This window comes from Nematolebias whitei, chromosome 10 (genome assembly GCF_014905685.2).
Source record: "Nematolebias whitei isolate Nwh7 chromosome 10, NemWhi1, whole genome shotgun sequence".
In the NCBI taxonomy this organism is placed as follows: domain Eukaryota; kingdom Metazoa; phylum Chordata; class Actinopteri; order Cyprinodontiformes; family Rivulidae; genus Nematolebias; species Nematolebias whitei.
Genome location: NC_056507.1, coordinates 39354681 through 39378825, shown reverse-complemented (window position 1 = coordinate 39378825; position 24145 = coordinate 39354681). Strand labels below are relative to the sequence as shown.

Here is a 24145-nt window from a genome sequence, read left to right as displayed (position 1 = left end):
ATCAATTTTGTTGAGAGACCAGCTGAACCTTTGAATTAGGAAGGTATGCAGAAAAATGAGTCTTTTTAAGGGTTCACAGCATGAAAGTGTGCAAGCAGGGAAGGGGGAGGGAGGCAGGGAGACATGTCTCGTTTCACCGGAGGACAGAGAGAGAAAAAAATCATAAATTCTAAATAAAGATAAAGTCAACAGTAAATACAACTTTCAGTTTTTTTCATCCTATAAAGATTTTTTTAAACAGACCTACGTAAATCTGCATTTGCATAAATGACAGACCAAAACACAAAGAAAAGCTAGTTTAAAAGATAACTGACAATATGTGGATTAAACCATCGATTCCCACACTTTTCAACATAAGATACGCACATTAAGTTTGGCAGAGACTCGTGACCCAAATAGTTTTGGGCTGAAGTATTTAGGTCAATTCTCCTTAGGAGTGACAAGGATAGATAAGATTAGGAATGAGATCATCAGTGGACAGCACAGGTTGAACAACTGGGAGATAAAGTTAGAGACAGACATGTCCATAGGAGGGACAGTGTGTATATTGGTAGAAAGATGTTAGACATGCATGTACCAGGAAAAAGACAAAGAAGATATCAGTGGTGTGCACAGACATTTTGGGGGGCAGGTGCTCAAATAAAATAAAGGGCATCTTGTGCGGCACATGGGACCTTCGGCTGCCTTGGCAGTCTGAGACTGATTACAGGTACATCTTGTATGTTATGTACATATGTGTATCTATTTCAGTTTTATAGCCATGTGCTGTGTGATGCAGATTTTTAATGATATTCAACACTTAACAGGTTAGTTTCTGTAACAATCAAACTGGCAACAACAGAGCAAAGATTACTTTGCACATTTTGGGGCATTGGTAGTACTGTACTTTGTATGCTTATTTAAATCCACAATTGCCACCATGGGCCACATACTATACACTGTAAAAAGAAAAAAAAAACTCCAGGAGGGGCACTTGCCTGGTCCAGAGGGCAAACGGCAGGTGCTCAAGCACCACCTGAAGTCTAACTGTGCACATCCCAAGATATATGGATGCATTAGAGAGGACATGGAGGTAGCTGGAGTGAGGACAGAGGATACAGAGAATAGAGAGAGATGGAGAAGGATGACTCACGGTGGAGACCTGAAGAGGGAAAATCCAAAAGAAGAAGAATACCATTACCTGTATCAACAAACATTGATTACTTTTATCCCTAGCTGTTACTTATGCTTTTTATTTATTGTAACAATAAAAACTGTGTCAGAATATGTTATAAGCAGTCATTTTTTTAATTTAATAGTGTAGTATGTCGGGACAGCTTTGCTGTGGACATCCTATTAATTAATTATTCTTAAGGCTAGTTCAAGCACAAAGAATATTAATTGTTTAATTAACAATGGATTCTTTCTTTTTCAAGTTAAATTTCTGCCATGTGACCAAGATAACTTGAGAGTGGAGTGTATAATTAGTGACATGAGACGCCATTTATCTTTGACCCATCAGAATAAATGAGGTCATTTATTTAACAGAATCAAAATTTTACATCAAACATGTACACTCGATTTTCTGATCTGTTTCTGATTAATAAACTTAGCAAGTTCAAATAACAAGACAACAGAGGATTACTGATGGAGAATAATTCATCTCTGAAGGCATTTAGCTTGATTTACTGGCGAAGAGGTTTCAAAAGGATGAGTAAAGAAGTTTAGGAGGAAAGTTGTGGGGGTTGGTTGAAATATGTTGACCAGAAATGGCACCCTTCATTCGACCCCAGCACAGCCCTCGGTACACTCAGTGCGTGACGACTCATTACCTTTGCAGAAGATAAATCAGATCCAGTACAGAGGTCCATTTCACGCTATCTTTCAGTGTTTCCGGTCAGAGTGGCTGGGAATCTTCCGAAGTAGTGATGAAGTACTCCGTTCAACAGAATAAGAACTTCCTTAGAAGGAATCTTCATTAGAAGTTGTAGGGCGTTACGCCCGGGTGAGTTCACAGCGAGGCGTGCTGTGACTCCACTGGAATGGACGGACCCTTGGCTCATGGTCCAATTCCATCAGCTATTTAGTTCAGCTGTAAGACTCCAGCAAGACTGCAGTGCCAGCCAGAACTCCAAACAGACTTTCAGTAAGAACTGAAAGTTCCAGTAAGACTCGCCGTCAGACTTGTAAGACCCAATAGTTCCAAGAAGTGTTGACTTTTAAAGGGTATCCACTTCCTGTTATGTGGTACTTCCTGATTGGTTAACACAACCAGCAGGGGTGGATTTTTAGTGATGTCAGAGGGTTATTAGGAGTCGCAGACAGCAGAAATGTTTTTAAGAATGGTTAGTACAGACAGGAAAATATTTTGAAGAAGTGACAGACTTTCAGGCACGCCAGTTTCTTATTTACTGTCTGAGAGTTTTAAAACAAGGCACTTCATTCTCATAACTTGTTCTCTGACTTTGACCGACATCAAATCCACTCCTCATTCAGACAGAAGAGTAAAATGCACACTTACTTCGTAAATAGACATTTAACTTGTATGATCTAAGTCTAATGAGGTTTAAAAATCATTAATACTGTTTCACAGTTGATTTAAATGAGTGGTTTACTTCAACATTAGAAATGGTATGAACTAAACACACTTTTGATTATCAAGATATTGTAAAATAGTAATGATAATATAAAAAAAGAAGAGTGTTCTTTCAATTGATTAATTCAGGATACAATTAAATAGTCTCTTGATGAGATCATTTGTATTTCTGGATTCAAATCAATGAAATAACAGTTCCTGTCCCCTGAAGGTCTTCAGAGACAGATTGATGTAGGAGGTCTATTTCACTACAACAGCATTTCTGTAGTTTATCTCCAAACCCTGAAGTTTTCACCCCAACTTTGGAAACCCCTGGATTAGAGTTATCTGTCGCGTTCTGCCGTCAGGAGTGTTGAATCCAATTGCAGGAGGATGACAGGAGACTTGTAGAAAATCAAAATATTTATTATACAAAAATAAAGCAAAGGCTGACGGGGCAGCTTGCTTACTAATAACCACAGGACACAGGATGGAAGGCTGAAACACAACACCATAGAAGGATAATCCGGAGACAAAGACAAGACACAAGGGAACTGAATATATACACAACACTGATTGGGACAATGACAGACACCTGCGGTGATTAACATTAGACACAGGTGAGACAAGGGCTAAACACAAGGAGGGAGAGTTGACTGGAAACATGAGGAAACAAACAAAGACGGGACAAAACCCAAAAACCCTGCATTATTATGTCTGAGGGGGTACTCATGCTGTTTGATCAAGGATGCTAACACAATGGATCACATGACTGTATGAGTTCCTGTCCTTGTGTGTTGCTTTTATTCAGCAGCTTCAGCAAACAGCCTCCAGATTTTGTTCAGACTTTTGATTTGAATTCAAATGTTGTCATAATTTATAGATGGAAGATTGTAGCATCACTTTGTTTTTTTAATCAAAACCAGGGAAAAGTTCCATAAGGAATCACAGCGCTTATATTTCCTAAAGGAATGCATGGTACTCACTGCATTCCTGTTAGAAATTTAGACGAAGATCGTTTTATGTTGAGAAATGAGATATATACTTATATATATATATATATATATATATATATTTATATATATGCTTTGGTCAAACGTTGAAAGTAATGTTATGCGATGCCACACAATATTGCAAGTTGTTGCACAATGTCCAAGAAAGGTAAGTCAGGTCCTCTGGACGGTTTCTTTTTGTTGAAACGTTTCCTCTTTCATCCAAAGGACTTCATCAGTCTGAGGAGCCACAACAAACTCAGTCTTAAAAGCACCTTCCCATAGTAGCTCTGTCACGGTTTTCAGGCAAAGCTGAGCAGGAACGAACCCATTTGCGCATGCAGAACTCAGAAGCGAGGTTGTAAAATAATAATCACTTTAATAATCAAAATAAATAGCTGACGTGGCAGCGAAAACTCACACACAGGATCAGGTCAGGATTATACACGAAACACAGGAGACAAACCAGGAACTGTACCAGACGATGCACTGACAAACACTGAGACACAGACCAGGGCTTATATACACACAGACTAGACGAGACAAATTACAAACACCTGGAGGACACGTGGGTGGAGATGATCGGGGTAATTACTGAGAGACACTAGGGAGTACAGACACAGGGAGACTGACAGGGGGATACCATCCTTACAGGCTCAACCAGTTTGATGGTACTCAGATGGTTTCTGGAGTCCGCCCTCTCCCCCGCCGACTCGTCTGAGGCAGCCATGGCCTTTGAACCACTTTGGCCATGACTGCGGACGGACTCCAGAAACCATCTCATCACCATCAAACTGGTTGACCTTCTATGAGAAGACGCTCTTTATAAGACTGAGTTTGTTGTGGCTCCTCAGACTGATGAAGTCATTTGGATGAAAGACAAAATGTCTCAACACAAAGAAACCGTCCAGAGGACCTGACTTTACTATGATGGATTTTTTTTACCTGGATTATTGAGCATGAACTTTGATGTTGCACAATGTGTTCACTTTTAGTGTGTTGTAAATTACTCTCAGCTATACCACATCAAAGTTAGGCCACAATTTGTAAAATCGACTGAGGTAAGGCTATTTTTTGTGTTTGCTAAGGTTGCTGAGCTATGGTAGTTACAAACCGGATTCCAAAAAAGTTGGGACACTAAACAAAGTGTGAATAAAAACTGAATGCAATAATGTGGAGATGGCAAATATCCATATTTTATTCGTAATATAACATAGATGACAGATCAAAAGTTTCATCTGAGTAAATGTAACATTTTAAAGGAAAAATATGTTGATTCAACATTTCACAGTGTCAACAAATCCCAAAAAAGTTGGGACAAGTAGCAATAAGTGGCTGGAAAAAGGAAATTGGGCATATAGCGAACAGCTGGAAGACCAATTAACACTAATTACGTAAATTGACAACATGATTGGGTATAAAAAGAGCTTTTCAGAGCGTCAGTGTCTCTCAGAAGCCAAGATGGTAAGAGGATCACCAATTCCACCATTTTTGCGCAGAAAGATAGTACAACAATACCAGAATGGTGTTATTCAGCATAAAATAGCAAAGAATTTTAAGTTATCATCATCAACCATGCATAACATCATCAAAAGATTCAGAGAATCTGGAACAATCGCTGTGCATATGGGTCAAGGCCGTAAAACTCTACTGGATGCTCGTGATCTCCGGGCCCTTAAACATCACTGCACCTCAAACAGGAATGCCACTGTCATGGAAATAACAGAATGGTCTCAGGAATACTTCCAGAAAGCATTGTCAGTGAACACAATCCACCGTGCCATCCGCCGTTGCCAGCTGAAACTCTACAGCGCAAAAAGGAAGCCATTTCTAAGCAAGCTCCACAAGCTCAGATGTTTGCACAGGGTCAGGGGTCATTTAAAATGGAGTGTGGCAAAATGGAAGACTGTTCTGTGGTCAGATGAGTCACGATTTGAAGTTATTTATGGAACACTGGGACGCCATGTCATCCGGACCAGAGAGGACAAGGATAGCCCAAGTTGTTATCAACGCTTCGTTCAGAAGCCTGCATCACTGATGGTATGGGGTTGCATGAGCACTTGTGGCATGGGCAGCTTGCATGTCTGGAAAGGCACCATTAATACAGAGAACTATGTTCAGGTTCTAGAACAACATATGCTCCCATCTAGACGTCATCTCTTTCAGGGAAGACCCTGCATTTTTCAACACGATAATGCCAGACCACATTCTGCAGCAATCACAACATCATGGCTACGAAGGAGAAGGATCCGGGTACTGAAATGGCCAGCCTGCAGTCCAGATCTTTCACCTATAGAGAACATTTGGCGCATCATAAAGAGGAAGGTGCGACAAAGAAGGCCCAAGACGATTGAACAGTTAGAGGCCTGTATTAGACATGAATGGGAGAGCATTCCTATTTCTAAACTTGAGAAACTGGTCTCCTCTGTCCCCAGACATCTGTTGAATGTTGTAAGAAGAAGGGGAGATGCCACACAGTGGTAAAAATGGACTTGTCCCAACTTTTTTGGGATTTGTTGACGGCATGAAATTTGGAAACAACAGATTTTTCCCTTAAAATGATACATTCTCTCAGTTTAAACTTTTGATCTGTGATTTGTGTTCTATTCTGAATAAAATATTAGATGTTGGCACCTCCACATCATTGCATTCAGTTTTTATTCACAATTTGTTCAGTGTCCCAACTTTTTTGGAATCCGGTTTGTATTTTTAGTTGAGTTGATTCTTAAAATTAATCAGATGTTGATGTACACCCACTGATTACTTTGTGAGGCTTTCATTAAAATCCATCCAGTTGTTAAGGATATATTTTGCTTTCAGACAAATGCACACAGACATGAGTGAAGACATTATCACCTATCTTTTGGCAGCAAGTGATTAAAAAGTGTGTTGTTCTTGTGGAAATCAAATCACCTAGAACACGACTTGTTGACAAATTTAGATGATTAGAGTATGATTATAGAAACACCTAACAAAAATTCAGTTGTCTGCAATGACAGTCATATGCTTCGTCACCAAATTAATCTTTATTTACCAAACGTACACTGGACACTTTATCTTATAAATATTTATCTTAATAAAGCATTCCTTTATGCCCTGAGTACCATCTTTTTACATTTTTTGTCTTTTGTGTTTTTCTTCCACTCCAGATGGGAAAGATCTCCAAGAACAAGAAGAAGAAGCTGAAGAAGAAACAGAAGCGGCAGGCTGAGCTGCTGGAGAGACGGATGTTGGAGATCGAAGCCTTGGAGAGAGAGGCTGAGATAAAGGAAGAGACGGTCAAAGAAGTCGAGGACAAGAATGTTGCTGAAGAGTCTTCTCTGCTGCAGTCAGCTCCTCCACCGCTGGGCCCTGGCATGGCCCTAGGAGAGAGCGATGATGAGGAGGATGATGAGGAGGATGGGGAAGATGAGGAGGAGGAGGGAGGAGAGCGGGAGAGACCCGTCAGGTTGACTAATCATACATGTAAGTTTTTTTCTTGTTGTACTCTTTTTTTTTTTTTTTTTTTTTTCTGATGGCCTCCCTTCTCCCCTTACAGCCATCCTCTCCACACCATTATTATGAAATATTTATTATAGTGACATTCTAGTGTAGTTTTTTTTTTTTTTTTTTTTTTTTTTTTTTAATAGGATAGAAAGAAAGAAAAGACAAAGTAAGACTCCAAAATATAAGAAATATATACAAATAGAGCACACGTCAAAACACCCGGCCACTGTCTGTTCACCTGCAAAGAACATGACAAAACACAGCAACAAAATACATATGTATAAAGAACTTAAAATATTCATGGCTTTGCAGTAAGTTTCCATAAATATATATACCCATACCTACGCCTATATACATACATACACATGAATATACACTCACATACATATCTATATATCTACATATAAAGCCTACATAAACATCCCTGCTTCTATTTGTGTGTGGTTGTGAGCATGCATAAGTGTATAAGGCTTCTCTAATAGAACATTTATTAGTAACTGTGAAGCAGCAGAGACCCGACCCCCAAGACCAGAGGCAGACGAAAAAGGGGGGACCAGAGCCCAAGACCCCAGGAGGGACCCCGACCGCGGAGCCCCCAGAGCCACCCACACAGGACGAACCACTCACCCACCCCCCAGAACGGACCACAGGGGAGAACCGGAAGATCCCCACCAGCAACCACATACAGTGACCCCCCGGGGCCAACAGCGACAAACTCATAGGCCTCCGTCGGCACCCGCCGCACCGATGTAGGTCCAGGTCCAGGCACCGAGGCCCGGGCACCGAGGACTCACAACACCCAGGCCAAGGCCTGACAGGGCCAGAGGACCCGAGCCCCACCAGGCAGACACCAGGCCGAGCCGACACACGCCCAAGCGCCCAGCCCCCGATACCAAGGGCCCCAAGCGCGCCGGCAGGCAAGGGCACACCCCACCAGGGGGCCGCGCGATAGGGGCGCGATGCCAAGCACCCCCAGTTGTATCAAAGAGGGGGCAGTCCGAGTCTCGGCCTAACAAATACCCATTCATACACAGACACAATCACACTATCCCAACCTCAATCTCACATTCATTCACTCAAAGACATACAATAACGATACATTTCATTCTTATTCCCGATACACACTCTATACCCCCCAGGTCCAAGACATGTACCCGCCCTCTACAGGGGGCAGCCCATGCCCAAACCCAGGAGGTAAACCCATTCATTCTTGAGCGGAGAAGAGCCAATACCCCAGACCCGGCCCAGGCCATGCCCCGCCGATAGGACACCCTCCCACCATGAAGAGGACACGCCACCGATCACCCCCACACACCGCCAACAACCAAGCACGCACCCCCAGCCGACCGCCCGCCAGGCCCCGGCAGCCACCCCGGCCAGCAGGCCAACCATGGCACCCAAGAGCCAAGCTCAGGGGGTCCAAACAACCCCAGGGAGAGCACAGCGCCAGCACCGCCCATGGCAACCCCCAGACCCTGAACCCCCACATAGTCCTGGTCAACACCCGACGGCCTGCCCTTCTCCCGGTCCCCACCCCCGGAATGGCAGTCTGTGCTCTTATTTTTTAATTTATTTAACCTTTATTTATGCAGGTATTCTCACTGAGTCACGAGGACTCATCTTCAAGAGAGACCTGTTTGGGAACAGATGGTGGGGGTTAAGGGTCTTGCTCAAGGGCCCAGAGTGGGGCAAATGAGGGTAGAGACAGGTGTGGGTGTTTCACCTTTTCCATCCACATTTAAATTTTTGTCGGTCCAGGGAGTCAAACCGTCGACCTTCCGATCACAGGCCCACCTTCTCTAACCTCTACGCCACCACTCCTACTCTTATTAGGTTCTGGGAGATAAACAATTTTATCGCTGGCAGAAATTTGTGGATGAATTTCTTTTGCCTCAGCGTGACAAGTACAATTCTGGTGTGACAATAGTTGTTATGTTTACGATCTGTTCCGAGTCTAAAAGATCAACTTCCCCTGTTTAGGTGAATAAAGAAGTAACTTGATAATGAGACTCGACATTATTACAAAGATTGAACTTGATCAACTGGAGAGCAGAGTTGTTTTCTGTCCTTCGCATCTTTTACTGACCCTTAAAACAGGTTTAACAAATAACTTATTACAACTCACTGATTTTATGTTGTAAATGACAGTTAAAATTAAAATCCGTCAAACCTCAGATCAGGGGATCGATGTGGCTTTTATCTGGGTCATGGACAAATGGCATAGATCAGAGTTACTAAAGGGATTCTGGGATTGTGCCTATCCAGTCCACACATTGTGGGGATCTAGATTAGGTTTACAACTGTTTCTCTCTAGGTTGAAGAAGTACTTGGTGTCTGTGTCACTCTTATTGGCTGTCAGTCCCTGTAGAACCAAAGTGTGAGCTTTGCTTGAATCCTGAGCAGAAAGTTGAGATCTTTCCTTGTGCTTATTGAACGCTACCATTTTGTCTCCCTTCTTACTTTTGGTGTTCACAATTTGTAGTAATTGAGCTAACCTCATCAAGCTAAATGTGAATGTGGTCTCTGTGCATGAGTCTTCTAAGTCTGAGACTGTAGTTCTTGACTAGAATAGGGTGGCATGCACCCTCCAGGGTTGAGGTGAGGTTTCACCTCAGCCAGAGGAGTTCAAATACTTTGGAGCGATAGAATGAAGCAGAAGATGGACTGACGGGTCTAGACCTTGATCACAATAACGAAGGAGTTGCTCTAGTCTGTTGTGGTAGAGAAGAAGCTGAGCTGAATGGTATTTACTGGTCCACCTACTACACATTCCAGCCCTCACTCTGAGGAGGGACAGACTCAGCACGGCTGACCAAGATCAGACTGCTTGCTGTGTATTGAACAAGAAGAAGACATCGCTGAAGCCCCGGAGCTCAAATGTTTACAGAGAAGTTGCTAAACTTCATCGTAATTAATGACCAACCACTATCAGCTGTAGAAAACTAAGGATTTTGATACTTGCAGCCAAGATATAGTTTACCCTCCAGGAGATATTTATCAGTACAACAATAGACCATCATAAAAAACATGATTTGAAAATTACAATTATATTTTATTATAATATATATAATATTATTATTATATTATATATATTATATAAACGAAACAAAAACAGTTACATTACAAAGTGATGTAATAACAGGAACATGTCTGTTGGTTTATGCCATGAACTTAGCAGATGTTTAAAGCCATTTAACATTTTATTTAATTTAATTCATTTATTCATTCATTTAAAAGAAACAAAACAAATTCATCAAAAAGAAAACAATGAATGAAAAGAGTGCAGAAAGAAGAAAAATCTTATATCTGCCCCTTAATAAAAAAATATAAAAAAAACTTTAAACAATCACTTAAATTAATCACTTTAATATCCACTTTAAAGCTAGGAATAAAAAATAAAAGTTTTGTGTTAGCAGAATTTAATTTTAACTTTAAAACTTATCCAACATTAATAAAACTTACCTCATGTTGCCTTTTTGGACATGCATGCATATATTTGTACAAATTGTACTTGAGAGGAGATTATTACAGCCTCATATAAAATCAATGATGATGATGATATCGGAACTGGATCGGTATCGGCTGATATTTAGGTTTAGGTATCGGGATCGGATCGGAAGTAAAAAAAAATGTGGATCGGTGCATCCCTAACTTATGATGTGGATCATGACCAAAACATTAAGATCCTAGAAACAAGGAGCTTTCTTTATATGCTGCCTGGGCGCTTGTTATAGATTGGGCGAGGAGCTCCATCATCTTGGGCGTAGCTCAGAGTAGAGATGGTGTTCTTCTCTATCGAACGGAGTCAGCTGAGGTGGTTCAGGCACCTGTTAGGATGACTCCTCGTGGAGGTTTCCATGCACGTCTGGGAGGAGACCATGGGACAAACCTAGGAAACACTGGCAAGATTATCTATCCCCTCTGGCCAGGGAACTTCTTGGGATCTTGGGTCACAGGGCAGAGGGGGATCTTGGGTCACAGGGCAGAGGAGATCTGACTTCAGATAAGGGGCAGAAAAAGGATGGGTTGATGTATGGATGGCTTTATGTTTGGAAATATTAAATTTTCCAAGTGTTGATTGTTCATATGTGTATGAGAGCAGCTTCTTTAACATCTTTAAAAACTATTGTACCATATTTTTATTGACTGCTGATGGAGCCAGATGTTATAGTGTTATTGATGATGGATGGTTTTGAGTTGATTCTAAAACAAGTGATTTTTAAAACAGAGCAGTCACTGTCACAGATCTACATCATGAATCATCATGTAAGTGTATACAGCGTTATGCAGCCTGTGAATGAAAAGAATGTGGACTTGTTCTAATCGCTTGGCCCACGCAAGTCCTACTGTGCATGAGAAGGAAAGCAGATTCACAGAAACAAATAAAAAAATGGAAACTCTTTCTCTGTCTGCCTCCTCTACCCGTCTCTTTCATTTTCAGATGATCTATCTTTTAGATCCTTTTTTTCTAGTCATTTTCTCTCTTCATCATACTTATCTCTCCGCCTACACGGTCTTTGACTGGACTAGCTGTGTATCCCTTTCCCACCCACTCACTGTGTTTTCTGTTCCTCTCTGCGTAAGGTGCAGCGCCTCCCCAGGAGCATTGCGAAGAACCTCACACCCCTGTTGATGACGCAGTAGAAGAGGCAGAAGAAGAGGATGATCCTACGCCAGTCGCTGAGAAAGATGCCCCCGTTCCCCCTATCTCAAAAGAAGGTAATGGAGATTTAATACAAGCAGAGGAGGACAATAGGACATCAACAGAAACAGAGGAGAATGTGGAGGAGAAGACAGAAGAAAAGACAGAGGAGGAAGAAAAACAACAACAAAAAGAGGAAGAGGAGGAGGAAAAGGGAGATAAATTGGCTGAGACAGAGAATCCGAAAAGTGAGAGCAAATCAGAGACAGTGGTGGAAGAAGAAGTCTCAAAAGAGCAGGAGGAAGAGGAGTATGAGGGGGAAGATGAGGAAGATGACACAACAGCTGACCTCCTCACAGACAGCACCTCCCCAATCAAACCCCCCAATAAAAAGATAAACTCAGTTAAAACAAACGGGCACATTCTGTTAGGCTCTGAGGAACTCCGACCAAACCCTGGCACCCCTCTGCCTCCTTCGCCCACCCCCGAGCCTCTCCTCTGCCCCCTCGTAGAGTCTGAGCTCAGCTACACAGACAGAGACGTCTCCCTCAGCTCTGGCTACGAGCTGTACAATGGCGAGGTGACAGAGCCAGGACTAACCAATGGCTCCAGCGAGCAGCATCAGGACAGGGTAGCCCTCTTCCCTGACCTGCCCTTTGATCCTGAGCCAGGAAACCCCATTTCAGGTGGGACAGCGGACATTGGAACAGACCCCTCACCAAACAGCCCCACTGCAGACCGTAGTCGCACTGTGTCATCCTCGAGCACAGGAGACACACCTAAAGGTGAGCATTGTTGTACTTCATGAAATGGATAAATTCTTACAGAAATGCAGAATTTCAAGGGAACATTTTGCAACTGAATTTTTACATGTAGTTGTATAAAAAAATAGAAGGTATTGTTTGTATTTACACTGAAACGCCTTTGTGCATGTTTTGTGCTCAGCATCAATACATTAGCGGAGCATCACTTGCTATTTGCAGGGTGGAGGTGACACTGGTTTCTACACAGCTCATCATGGTAAATGGACTGTACTTACGTATATAGCGCCTTTCTATCTTATTTCAAGATACTCAAAGCACTTTACAACACAATCTGTATCCTCATTTACCCATTCATACAGCACTCTACTAGATCTCTACAAAGCTAATTGAACAAATCATTCTAAAGAGACTAAGCAGAGCTTTATCACATTCATACACTGATGGGACACACATCAGAGGCTATGAGGGGTTCAGTGTCTTGCCCAGGGACACTTCAGCATGTGAAAGCTGGTGGATTCGAACCCCCAACTCTAGCATATGAGGATGACTGCTCTAACCACTCAGCCACAGCCGCCTCTGGAGGCCAGGACACTGTGCTCTTTAAACCATTCCAAACAATGGTTTCAGTGGGACATTTTATCCAGCTGAAAAATTACACTGCCAAAGGATCTTGAAGAGATATTTGACGGTTGTAAAAATCATAGGTCTGGTCCCAGCATTATCTTTAAGGTGGTATCTCTGAGTTGTTGCTGTTGATGGACTGCATTCATGAGGGAGTTCTCAAATTTTCTCATGGTTTCCAGAGGCTCTAAATTTATTGGTGACTCAGTCATGTTGCTTGAATTTTGAACATGGTCTAAAAATTTGTGTGGTCCACCTTTTTCAGAATAGCCACAATGCTGTGGTTGTCTCAAAACATCTCAACTTATTGTTCACAAACTAATGCACTTTGACAGTCCTGCAGCCCTGAATGTGCAAGCCTAAAAACATGTCGATGATAAACAATATTTATTTAAGGAATGGTCCAAACCTGCCCATCTTCATTTAATAAATGTACAGATTAAATCATAAATATGGTGCCAGCTGCCAAGGTGGGTACGATGTGGGCAGAGGTGGGCATCAAAATAATGTGCATGGGCCAGAAATAAGTTTGCAAACTGTGAACATGAAAATTGGCCACAAAATGTGGCCGCACAGCTCACTGGTTAATCACATACACTCAGAATGAGCTTTTTTTTTTGAGTCCCCAGTTTAGTCACACCCATAGTACCCTTTCCCTATCAGATGCTCCCTTGATGTGCTATAGTGCATATCTTCATCCAGCCTTCATTAGATCAGCTGTTGTGTAACTTTATCTTAAACTGGATACACTGGTTGCTGGTTCTGGACTTGTAGCTGTGCAGGTCCTTTGAACAAGTCTGTTTCTGTACTGCCCCAGTCATTAGCTGAGGTTGCTCAGAGCTTTACAGCTGCTTATTTCTTGTGCATGCAGTAAGTTGACCCACTGTTTACTTTCTGCACACTTGACTCTTTTCTGGACATGTACTGTTCTTCTCACAACATTGTTAGTGTAATTTTGTCTTGTAGTGATTGTGCAGTTATAATGTTTTGGTTCATCAGGGTACAGTGTAGTTCCTGTAACACAGTTACATGTGTTTCTTGGTTCTTATTAGTATGAGTTTACATGCTCTGAGCTTTGCACATATCAAATGTTGTTTATTTCATTGGGGAGATCTTCTTACATCACAGTGTGTCTCAAAGAGTTGAGACACAAATTATTATTTTATTTTATCTTTTTTCTCCACATCGCTTGTGCTTCATCCTAACACTTCTGTACTCACTCCATCTGTTCTCCTGTAGCTGTCATTAGCTCCAGACTCTAAACGTCTGCTCTCAACACCACTGCGTAATGTTAACTACGACTGGATTGATCATCTACTGCAGTGTGCAGTTGTACTGTTCTCTTTGGCTTCAAATATGGTTGGATTTCTCTGTGATCGTTGTATAATAAATCATAGGGAATAGGGAAACAAACCAATAACTGGTAATGTATCTAAAAATATCCTATTGCATTATGACACTTTTAAAAATTATTTTGAAATTATCAGGCCACTTGAATACAAAATAATACTATTTTATTTTTGCAATCTTTATAATTAATTAAAAAACACTATGGTAAAATCATTTTTAAAATGTATTAGCTTGCTTAAGTATTTATTTATCATGGACAATGTCAATTTTTTCATAAAATGTTTTTTTTTTTGGAACAAAATTGAATATCCTTGCTGAGGGACAAACTAAAGATTATTCTGTTCTATTACAGGCTCTCAAAATGCTGTTCAAAAATATACATTTACACATAAAGATACAATTTTTTTTTATCACACTGACTGCATAGCTGGAACATTTTAATTTGCATGCCAATGACAACCATAAGCATCAGGTCAAGATCTCATTTAGATTTGAATTGAAATCAGGATAATTTGACTAAAGAAACTTTTTTATAAAATAAAGGCTTGTAAAAGGCTTGTAAAAAGGCAGAAGGAACTGGTCCATCTTAGACTGTATGTTTGTAAACTGCTCTTGTGTGAACTTATTTGGATGTAAAATTGTACGTTGTGTCCACACACAGTCAGGGCCCGAGCTGCAGACCTCCTGATCAACCCACTGGACCCCCGCAATGCTAACGCTATCAGGGTCAAAATCGCTGACCTTGGAAACGCCTGCTGGGTGGTAAGAGGCAGTATTTGGATTTTAATACAGCTGGTTTAAAGCCTTGTTTTAAAATTATTAAGTGAGAGCATTTCTTTATTGTTTTTTTTTTATATATATTTTGTTTGTTTTCACATAATTCCATCAAAAGGAGTGACAAAAAGCAGTACTTCAATCCTGAAAACTGTAGTCATTCAACATTTATAGATTCAAACGTCAACATCTGAGTTCTGGCATTTCAAGTCTGCATATCTGCTCCAACTGAGCTGAAAAGGATCAAATATTTGTATGACGAAATAACAAGCAAACATATTATTTATTTAGTGGCAGGAAAAATGTGCTTTGACCTTTAAAATGACTTTAGTTGACTTTAGTAATGGCCCATCTTTAAATAATCCAGTTTTGTAATTATCCTTTTACTAAATCTTCAGTGGTGCCACTGTTTTTAAGTGAACCAGAAGCACATATTATGTGAGGTGAAAAGTCCTTTTTAAATAAGCACTCCCCCAGTAAGTGTTGTGTAACTACAAATGAAATGTCCTGCATTAGCTGATTTACTTTCCATCATTCCTGAAAATGAAAAGAAACCATTTGATAGTCCTGTAATTTCATCACGTAGAATTGTTATTTGATCCAATGAAAACTAGTAATAAAGTCATTTTCCACATTTATTCTTTTACTTTGTCTGATTAAATTTAGTTGTACAGCTCTCAGGAAAGCAGTAGGTATGATGTATATCACTACTTTTTAGGATGAACACTGACCTTCAAACTCTGTAAAGTAATTTGGTCCTATTAGTGTCTGAGTTCAGATTTTTTTTTATGTGGATCAGAAGAGAAAATAATCAACTATTATTTTCATTGCACAGTTAAGCACAATTATTATTATTTTTTTCATTTACCCTTTATTTATACAGGTAGTCTCAATGAGTCATGAGAACTCATTTTCAAGTGAGACCTGTTTTTTGGGGGGAGCAAATGGTGGAGGTTATGGTCCTTGCTTAGGGGCCCAGAATGGGGCAAATGAGGGTGGAGGCAGGTGTGGGTGTTTCATCTTTTCCACCCACATTTTAATGTTGACGGTACCGGGAGTTGAACCTGCAACTTTCCAATCACAGCCCCACCTTCTCTAACCTCTGTGCCATCACTCCCCCAAATACATTTCAGTGCAACCGTCCAAAGAAAACAGGGTAGACGGAGGTGTACGGAGGCTGCAGCTTCGCTGTGAAGCGCTGTCCTTATTGTTTAGATAAGAAAAGGGAAGAAAAATATAACTCATCACAAAAAAAAGCAACATAGATAGACATAAGGCATTTTGCGGGGGGGGGGGGGGGGGGGGGAGTGAGATTGTCTGTGAACACTGCCAAAAAGTTCCATAGTCCTGATAAAGATGGCACAGTGTCTATCAGCCACTCAGCTCTGATAAAGGTCTAAATGGTAAATGGACTGTACTTGTGCGCTATAGCGCCTTTCTATCTTATGGAGATACTCAAAGTGCTTTGCACTACAATCTGTGCCTCATTTATCCATTCATACAGCACTCTACTAGATCTCTACAAAGCTAATTTAACAAATCATTCTAAAGAGACTAATCAGAGCTTTATCACATTCATACACCGATGGGACACACAACGGAGGCAACAAGGGGTTCAGTGTCTTGCCCAGGGACACTTCGCATGTGACTGCTGGTGGATTTGAACCCCCAACTCTTGCAATGGAGGACAACTACTCTAACCACTCAGCCACAGCCACCCAAATGTTGATGACGTTAGGGGTGGGGGGGGGGGTAGGGGGGAGCAGAGCTTCATGATTTACATATCCTCCAGGAACAATTTGAGATAAGTTGGGCTATCCAAGGTCAGCGGGGAGGCTAGATTCAGATAAACAACAATTGTTTGGGGGCAGGCCGACTACTGATTTCATGTCTGCCTTCAGTTCTGCTGGATCACTCATGGTGAATCCAAAGAGCCAGATCTGTGGTCATTTTGCTGTTCCATGCTTGTAGCCTTCTCCAAGGTCGATTCCTTCATGCCAGTGAGTTCCAGGAGTCGCAAGTGGTCTGCGATTCACAGAAATTGCGTCCAGCTTACGGTTTATCTCACAAAGCATCCGAGTCTGAGCGCTCCAAGCACGGTTTAATCCTTCACATAATGCAGGCAGCCTCACAATCGCCAAAACTGCTGCCGACATCTTCCTAATTTATTGATATCCCAACTACCCGCCGATTCCAAAAAGCAGAAACCCTGTTATCATAAATCTAAATATGTATGCGTGATGCGTCTTCAACATCCTCAACGGACAATACAGACATGCACGTCATCTTCCATTCACCCCAGTAATCCATGAGATATCCAGCTGCCTGTGTCCATGAGGGTTCTCCTGCAACCTGTCTCCTCGTCGAGAAAATGTTATCAATTGCGTTGAAATACCAGCTGACCAGATCCATAATTTACGATTAGGAAGATATGTAAAGAGAGGCTCTGAGAAAGATTCACAGGACAAGAGCAAAAGCAGAAGGTTTAAATATCAGTGTTTCCTGTCGATGAGTTCTGGTGTGCAGCAGAAATTATTCAGTTTAGTCTGCTGAGCTAAAAAAGCTCCGGCAGGAGAAGAGCTTTGATGAATCTGTGGTTAAACACACAGGAGTTACACAAAAGCACCGAAACACAAAGGTGGACGAATTTACAAGGAATACAATAATTCACTGTTTACCTGTGTTGTTTCATCTCTCCCTATGAAATGAGGATTAAAAAATGTTTTTGAATTTAATGAGCTAACTTTTTTAATACTGACTTATGTATGAAACTAGATATAGTCATTTTCTGCTTTTTCTCTCTACTCTTGTCCAAAGCACAAGCACTTTACAGAAGACATCCAGACAAGACAATATCGTTCTATAGAGGTCCTGATAGGAGCCGGTTACGGTACTCCAGCTGACATCTGGAGTACTGCCTGCATGGTGAGGAATATTTATACACCTGTATAAATAAATATGTATATACTATTTATATCTAATGTAATAACTTGTGTTAGGCTTTTGAGCTGGCCACAGGAGATTATCTGTTTGAGCCTCACTCAGGAGAAGACTACTCCCGTGATGAGGGTGAGTATTTACATCCATGTATTTAGTGAAACGTTCAAAATGATCAAACTCGTGAGCTTAGTCTACAGGAGATCAAGTCTAAATATATTCTCTTTACAGTGCAAACAATATGAGGACTTGAAGAAAAAAAAAAAGAATTAGCAGTTTTGAGAAAAAGCATGTCTAAAGAACGTGTCTTACATATTTAAATTGGCTCCAGAATGTTTCCCAATTGTTTCATTGAAGGGTTATGAATCGAATGAGGGGTTTATTTATGCTTTCAAATGTTTCATCTACCATTTGTAAAGACAATTTAGTGCCATAAAGAAATGCATTAAGATAACACAATGGGAACAATGGGACTGATATGTTATTTGAAACACAACGTGTGACCAGTGCTGGCAGAATGAGCTGCAGCAAGGACATTTTCAATATTATTATTTTCAATTTCAGAAACTTCAAAATGACAGTTTGTTGACACGTGGTGTTTATTTGCCTCGTTAGGTCATTTTCAAATGAGCATAGTTGTAAACTCAAACTTTATTGGTTTGGAATGATGTCATTCCAGTTGTGTATGTAAAAAGGGCTTCACAGTAACACATGGCATTATACAAAGTGATGTTTTGGCATTACAGCAGAGAAAATTGGTCAAATTCAAAGGAAATGAAAGAGCTACGAATGATTTTTTTTTCCTGGAGACGAAAACTTTAATTTAAAGTCGAAGATGGTTAGATGATATCTATTGACTCATTTTTATGCAACTCTTGAGACAAAAATCAACATTTTCACTTGTTTGCGCTGCAGATTTTGCTCGTCCTGACTCATTTTGCCAACCTGGGTCACAGATACTGATTGTATATTATTTGATCAAAGCCCCTAAAGCTCAGTTCAGCCATCCTCCTCCCACTGCCAGCTGTCACTTTAAATTCTGCTGCAGTGCCTCCATCTTTAATCTGTTCTTCACTAAAACTTCACCTGTTTAAATGTTATAGATACAGAAAGTATAGCTTCATTCCTGCAGAATCACATGTAGTGTAGAATAGTAACTCTTTTTAATTCACACCTAAGAAAATTAGCTAGCTGGAGAGTTTGTAAACATGTTTGTATTTTTGTTTAGGTCACAAGCTGCTCTATGTGTAAATCTGCATGCAGACTGTGGCCACTAATGAAATTTGCTGCAGAACCTGACACGTGCACACACAGTGCACCCTCATCCCCACCTCTCTCTCCCTGATCGCTTCATCTGCACTGATCTTTGATCTCGCTCAGCTCATTGTGGTATTCTTCGCGCTGCATGTGGCACACAGTTCCTGTAGGTGTTCTGCACAGGCGCCAAGTCAGTGGTATCCAGTCGTCCCAGTTTACAGAGAACCGTCTTTGATCTCCACATTGAGTCTGTAGTTTCAGTGATTTTCTGCATGTTGCTGTTGTTTGTCTTATACCTCACCTCTCCTTTGGAGGCACAGCTTATTAACTTGTTTTAATCTATGACTGTTTCTTTTGTTTATCTTTTTTCCTCTCCCCTCTTTTTATCTCTCCCCTTCCCTCTCAAATTGGTTTATCTTTTTATTTTTCTATTTTTCTTTTGCTCCCATTTCACCTTTATTCCTTTATGAAATTTCATTTAATCTCGATTTGTTGAATCCTCTCCACTGTGTATTTACTTTGAATCAAACTGTCTCCCTCCTCCTCACCGTTCTCTTTGTCATTCTTTTTTCCTCATCCTTCCTTTCCTTCCCTTCGTAGACCATATAGCCCACATCATAGAGCTGCTGGGCTGTATTCCAAGGCACTTTGCGCTCTCCGGAAAATATTCCCGGGAGTTCTTCAACAGAAGAGGTAGTGCTGTCTGAAGAGCTGCTGGGGCTGAGACACACAGATGTCCAAAAGGGACAAAATGAACACAAGCAAACTGTTAAATGTGCTGATTAGGTATAAATTGTTTCTGTTAGCTGAAGTGTGGTGAAAATCAAGAGACTTCCTCTCTATCTTGAGTCTGCAAGTGTGTCCATGCAGAACTTTGCGGCATCAGTGTGTGTCAGTGCCAAGCAGCCTGTTGATGTGTGTGTGCATGCTGTAATGTGCCTGTTCCCTTTGTGACGTATGTGATGGTGGGCAGACCACATCGCTCTGATCATGGAGCTCCTTGGAAAGGTCCCGCGCAAAGTGGTTGCTGCAGGGAAGTTCAGCCGAGAGTTTTTCTCCAAGAAAGGTAAAAACAGAACTGTGGCTCATGGCTGCTTTGGTCTCATCCTGTCTTGGTGTCTTGTCTGCAATATCTACAGGTCCCAGCAGTGACAAAAGCTGAACCAAGTGTTTTTATGTAGTTAAGTTGCACAGCTAAAGTAAATGTTAAGGCCTCCTTCACAGTGAATGGTAACACCACTACAGCATAAAAACCATCCAGAGCATGGATGGTCTTTGAAGGGTTTTGGTGAGGTTTTATCAATCAACCTTTATTTATACAGGTAAATCCCATTGAGCCTCGAGGACTCATTTACAAGAGAGACCTGATTTCAACAAAGAAAGATGACAACAATGGACAACAGCAACAACAATAAACAGTTATAAAAAAGCATACTACAGTTTTTTTTTTTTTTTTTTTTAACAAATAGGATGGCTAAAAGGAAAAGGTAACAAAACAAAAAACAGCTAGATTCCAAGACAAATGTAGAAAACTAAAAACAGGAACATGTCAGCATTGGTCCCTGCCAGGTGTCCAACAGATTCTTAAAGACACTTAGAGAGGTCAAGGTCGAGAGCTTCAAATCTTTTTGTAAGATGTTCCAGGAAACAGGAGCGGAATAGGAGAAGGCCCTTTTGCCTAGTTCAGTCCTCATTGAGGGAACACTGCATGTAATAATGTCCTGAGAGCGCACTCCGTAGCTGCACTCACGCAGAGACATGTAGGAGGAGATGTATGAAGGCAACAGACCAAGAAGTGATTTAAAGATGAAAATGTACCAGTGAGAGAGTCTGCGTGAAGTTAATGATGTCCAGTTAACCAGTGAATACAGTGTGCAGTGGTGAGTACGATAATCACAGCCAGTTATGAATCTTAGTGCACCATGATAGACAGCATCAAAGGATTTTTTAAGTAGCATATTAACAACAGAGTGGTCTCCCCTTTGTGCCTGATAGAGCACAATAAGTCTGTGATGAGTTTGAGTATCTACAAAACTTCCTTAGCAAAGTCGTGATGGTATATCATCTCAATGGTAGCATATCAAAATCCTGGTGGTATATTCATGACAAGGGGACCTAGCATACGGCTGTTTCTTGGTTGTTGCAAATATAACACTGTATTGATCACACTAGCTTAATGCTGAATGTGAAATCAGCCTGGCACGCAGTCCCTAGTGTCATGTTAAGTTGGCGCCTGAGGCATGGTATGGTACTGTCCCACTGTCATGGGAAGATGCTGCTAGAGCACGGTGAGGACATGGGAGAGTGTCTTGGGGACATGGAACAGCAGGGAAAACTATTTGCAGCATATAGCAGCATAACATTTTCCTTCACACTGATGAGCATTTCCAAATTGTCCACAGTGGAGCTTCATTCAAATAACTGTGTGTTATGGATAACTTAGTGGGCTCATCATCCTGTATGGAGGGTGTCAAAGCTTCTGCGCTGACTGATTCAATTATACTGTTTGCAAAAATGCTAACTTAGTCATTTCTTATGTTGGTTTGAATATAATTTATTTAAAATAAAGGTCGTCTGTCGCCCATAATCATATAAAGAGCCAAAAAAATATATAATTTCAATAAACCTAAATTTTACACTTCATTTAAAAATTGTTTGCTCCATTTAAATAATCTGCAATTTTGTGCACTATTTTTAAGAAATGAATGTCAGTTGCATAGACAGAACCCAAGAATTTAGATTTTAGAGTTCAGCTCATACCAAACTTGTGCTTCTTAAGATTCTTAAAGCATGATGGGTCCACATAGCTCTCCCACCCCCGCCCCCCGATTCAAGCTCAGTTTTAAAATATTTTTCACTTTAAAGCCAAATGACCTGCCCTGTCCTATTCAAGGAAAGGACCTGCGGTACATTTCAGGAGCGCTAGTAGTTCCTCAAAATTGAGGTCAGTCACATATTTTTGTTGTTCTTTGTGCTCTGCCTGTCTAAACAACTTGTTTTAGATCAGTTCCACCTTAAGGTGGAACCTAGGTTTACTAACCCTCCTCTCAGAGGATAAAGGTGCTTGACTGGAGTATTTGTTCGTAAAACAGTATTCATGTTGTCTAAATATGACGTACCAGTTAGACTCAACTACAGCAGTTAAAACTCTTCATCTCTACAATGTGTAGCGACGTCTATAGGGACAATACAGTAAGTTTGAGTCAGGTCCTCTGGATGGATTCTTCTTTGATGGACGACAAAGAAGAATCCGTCCAGAGGACCTGACTCAGCATTGTTATTTGATCTGCCTAGATTATTGAGCAGCATGAGGTTTTATGTCCATCTGTTTTATTTTATAAAAATTCTAAGACCTCTAAACGTGCAAGATTTATGACAACTAATACACTTTGAGAGCTTGAACATTCATATTTTATTTAAATGTATTAACTTTACATAATAATAATCTGACTAGATTAACCACAGCCAAGCCTATGGTCAGAAATAAGCAACAGAAGGTTAAAGTTGTCAAATAATTTCACTTGAAAATGTTAGTTTGTGATTTGGTTTATGATTTCTTGTGACTGTCCTAAACTTTGGGCAGTAGCTCCTTAAAACATTTGAAAATGTATTTATTTAACATTAACCACATGCTGCTATTATTCAGGTGGGTTAGGGGAAATTTAACTAGGGTTTAATTCCTGCCTTTTATTTAATTTCTTCTTACAGTGGAAATAAAACTAATAATGACTGTCCAGATGTTCACCTGAGTCTCTTGTTCTGTTCATTTTTCAGCTTGGGACAGACACCACTAATATTCACTTTTTAGGTTTCTCTCCTCTTCTTTCTGCTCATGCATTCTTCATGAAGTGTCATGAGATCTGAATATTCTGTCTTTGATGTCATCTTTATCCGAGGTCTGAGCGTGCACTTGATGTCTCAATGTTCTCCTTTTATCTCCTGCTCTGTGTTAATCTGAGGTGACGTTCTTGCTCTGCCTCCCCAGGCTTCTCCTGTCTGCCAGAACGCCTTCAGCTGCGCCGAGCAGCCTCGTCACACTTGTTCTTTCATGTGCACTGATTTTTTAAATTTTATTATTGAACCTCAGGAGTTTGGTTGATTGTAGATGGATCACCTGGAGATTATATCATGTATGCAATAATGTAAACTCAAAGATTATTCACAACACTTTGCTGCAATATTCTTAATGAATATATTTCTTCTCATCTTGTTTGGAGTAAAAAAAAGTTACTATAGCAGCAATGATCTGAGATGGGTCTTTGGTTTGGCTCCTCCCATCAGAAATCAGTATCCTGCAGTGACTTTCAGAATCAGAATAAACTTTATTGGCATTGCACCGAGATACAATGAGAATAAGAATAAGAAGGCCGCACTATATAATAGTTGCTGCTTCGTGCACTCCGCCCATCTTTCGGACGACGTACAGTCGTCCGAAAGATGGGCGGAGTGCACGAAGCAGCAGCTATTATATAGTGCGGCCTTCTTATTCTTATTCAGAATAATATTTTGATTAGATGAGAAAAGGGAAGAAAACGTGAGGAGAGACGGTATAAAAAAAAAGATCTCTCACACCGTGTCCTAGACAGGGCACTATTTGAGGCATCAAAAAAACCTACCACAGCAAAGCAACATAAACAGACGTATACATATACATACAGTATAGGCATAGCATAGCATAGTCTAGAGCCATTGTCATTGTCCAGAAAAGAGGTGACATTCATCTTCAGCTCAGTTGAGATTCTGTTAGATGTCTGTAACATGTCCACAG

At 40.8% G+C, this 24145-nt stretch overlaps 1 protein-coding gene across 1 annotated transcript in view; it reads left to right on the top strand.

Moving 5' to 3' along the window:
• Positions 1 to 24145, top strand: part of LOC119416508 (SRSF protein kinase 2) — a 145413-nt gene that overhangs the window by 109137 nt on the left and 12131 nt on the right. The window contains exons 8-13 of the mRNA XM_037683741.1: positions 6696 to 7011; positions 11617 to 12459; positions 15071 to 15171; positions 18001 to 18108; positions 18183 to 18252; positions 19978 to 20070. Of these exons, the coding sequence (XP_037539669.1) occupies positions 6696 to 7011; positions 11617 to 12459; positions 15071 to 15171; positions 18001 to 18108; positions 18183 to 18252; positions 19978 to 20070 (1531 nt within the window). The remainder of the gene's footprint in view (positions 1 to 6695; positions 7012 to 11616; positions 12460 to 15070; positions 15172 to 18000; positions 18109 to 18182; positions 18253 to 19977; positions 20071 to 24145) is intronic.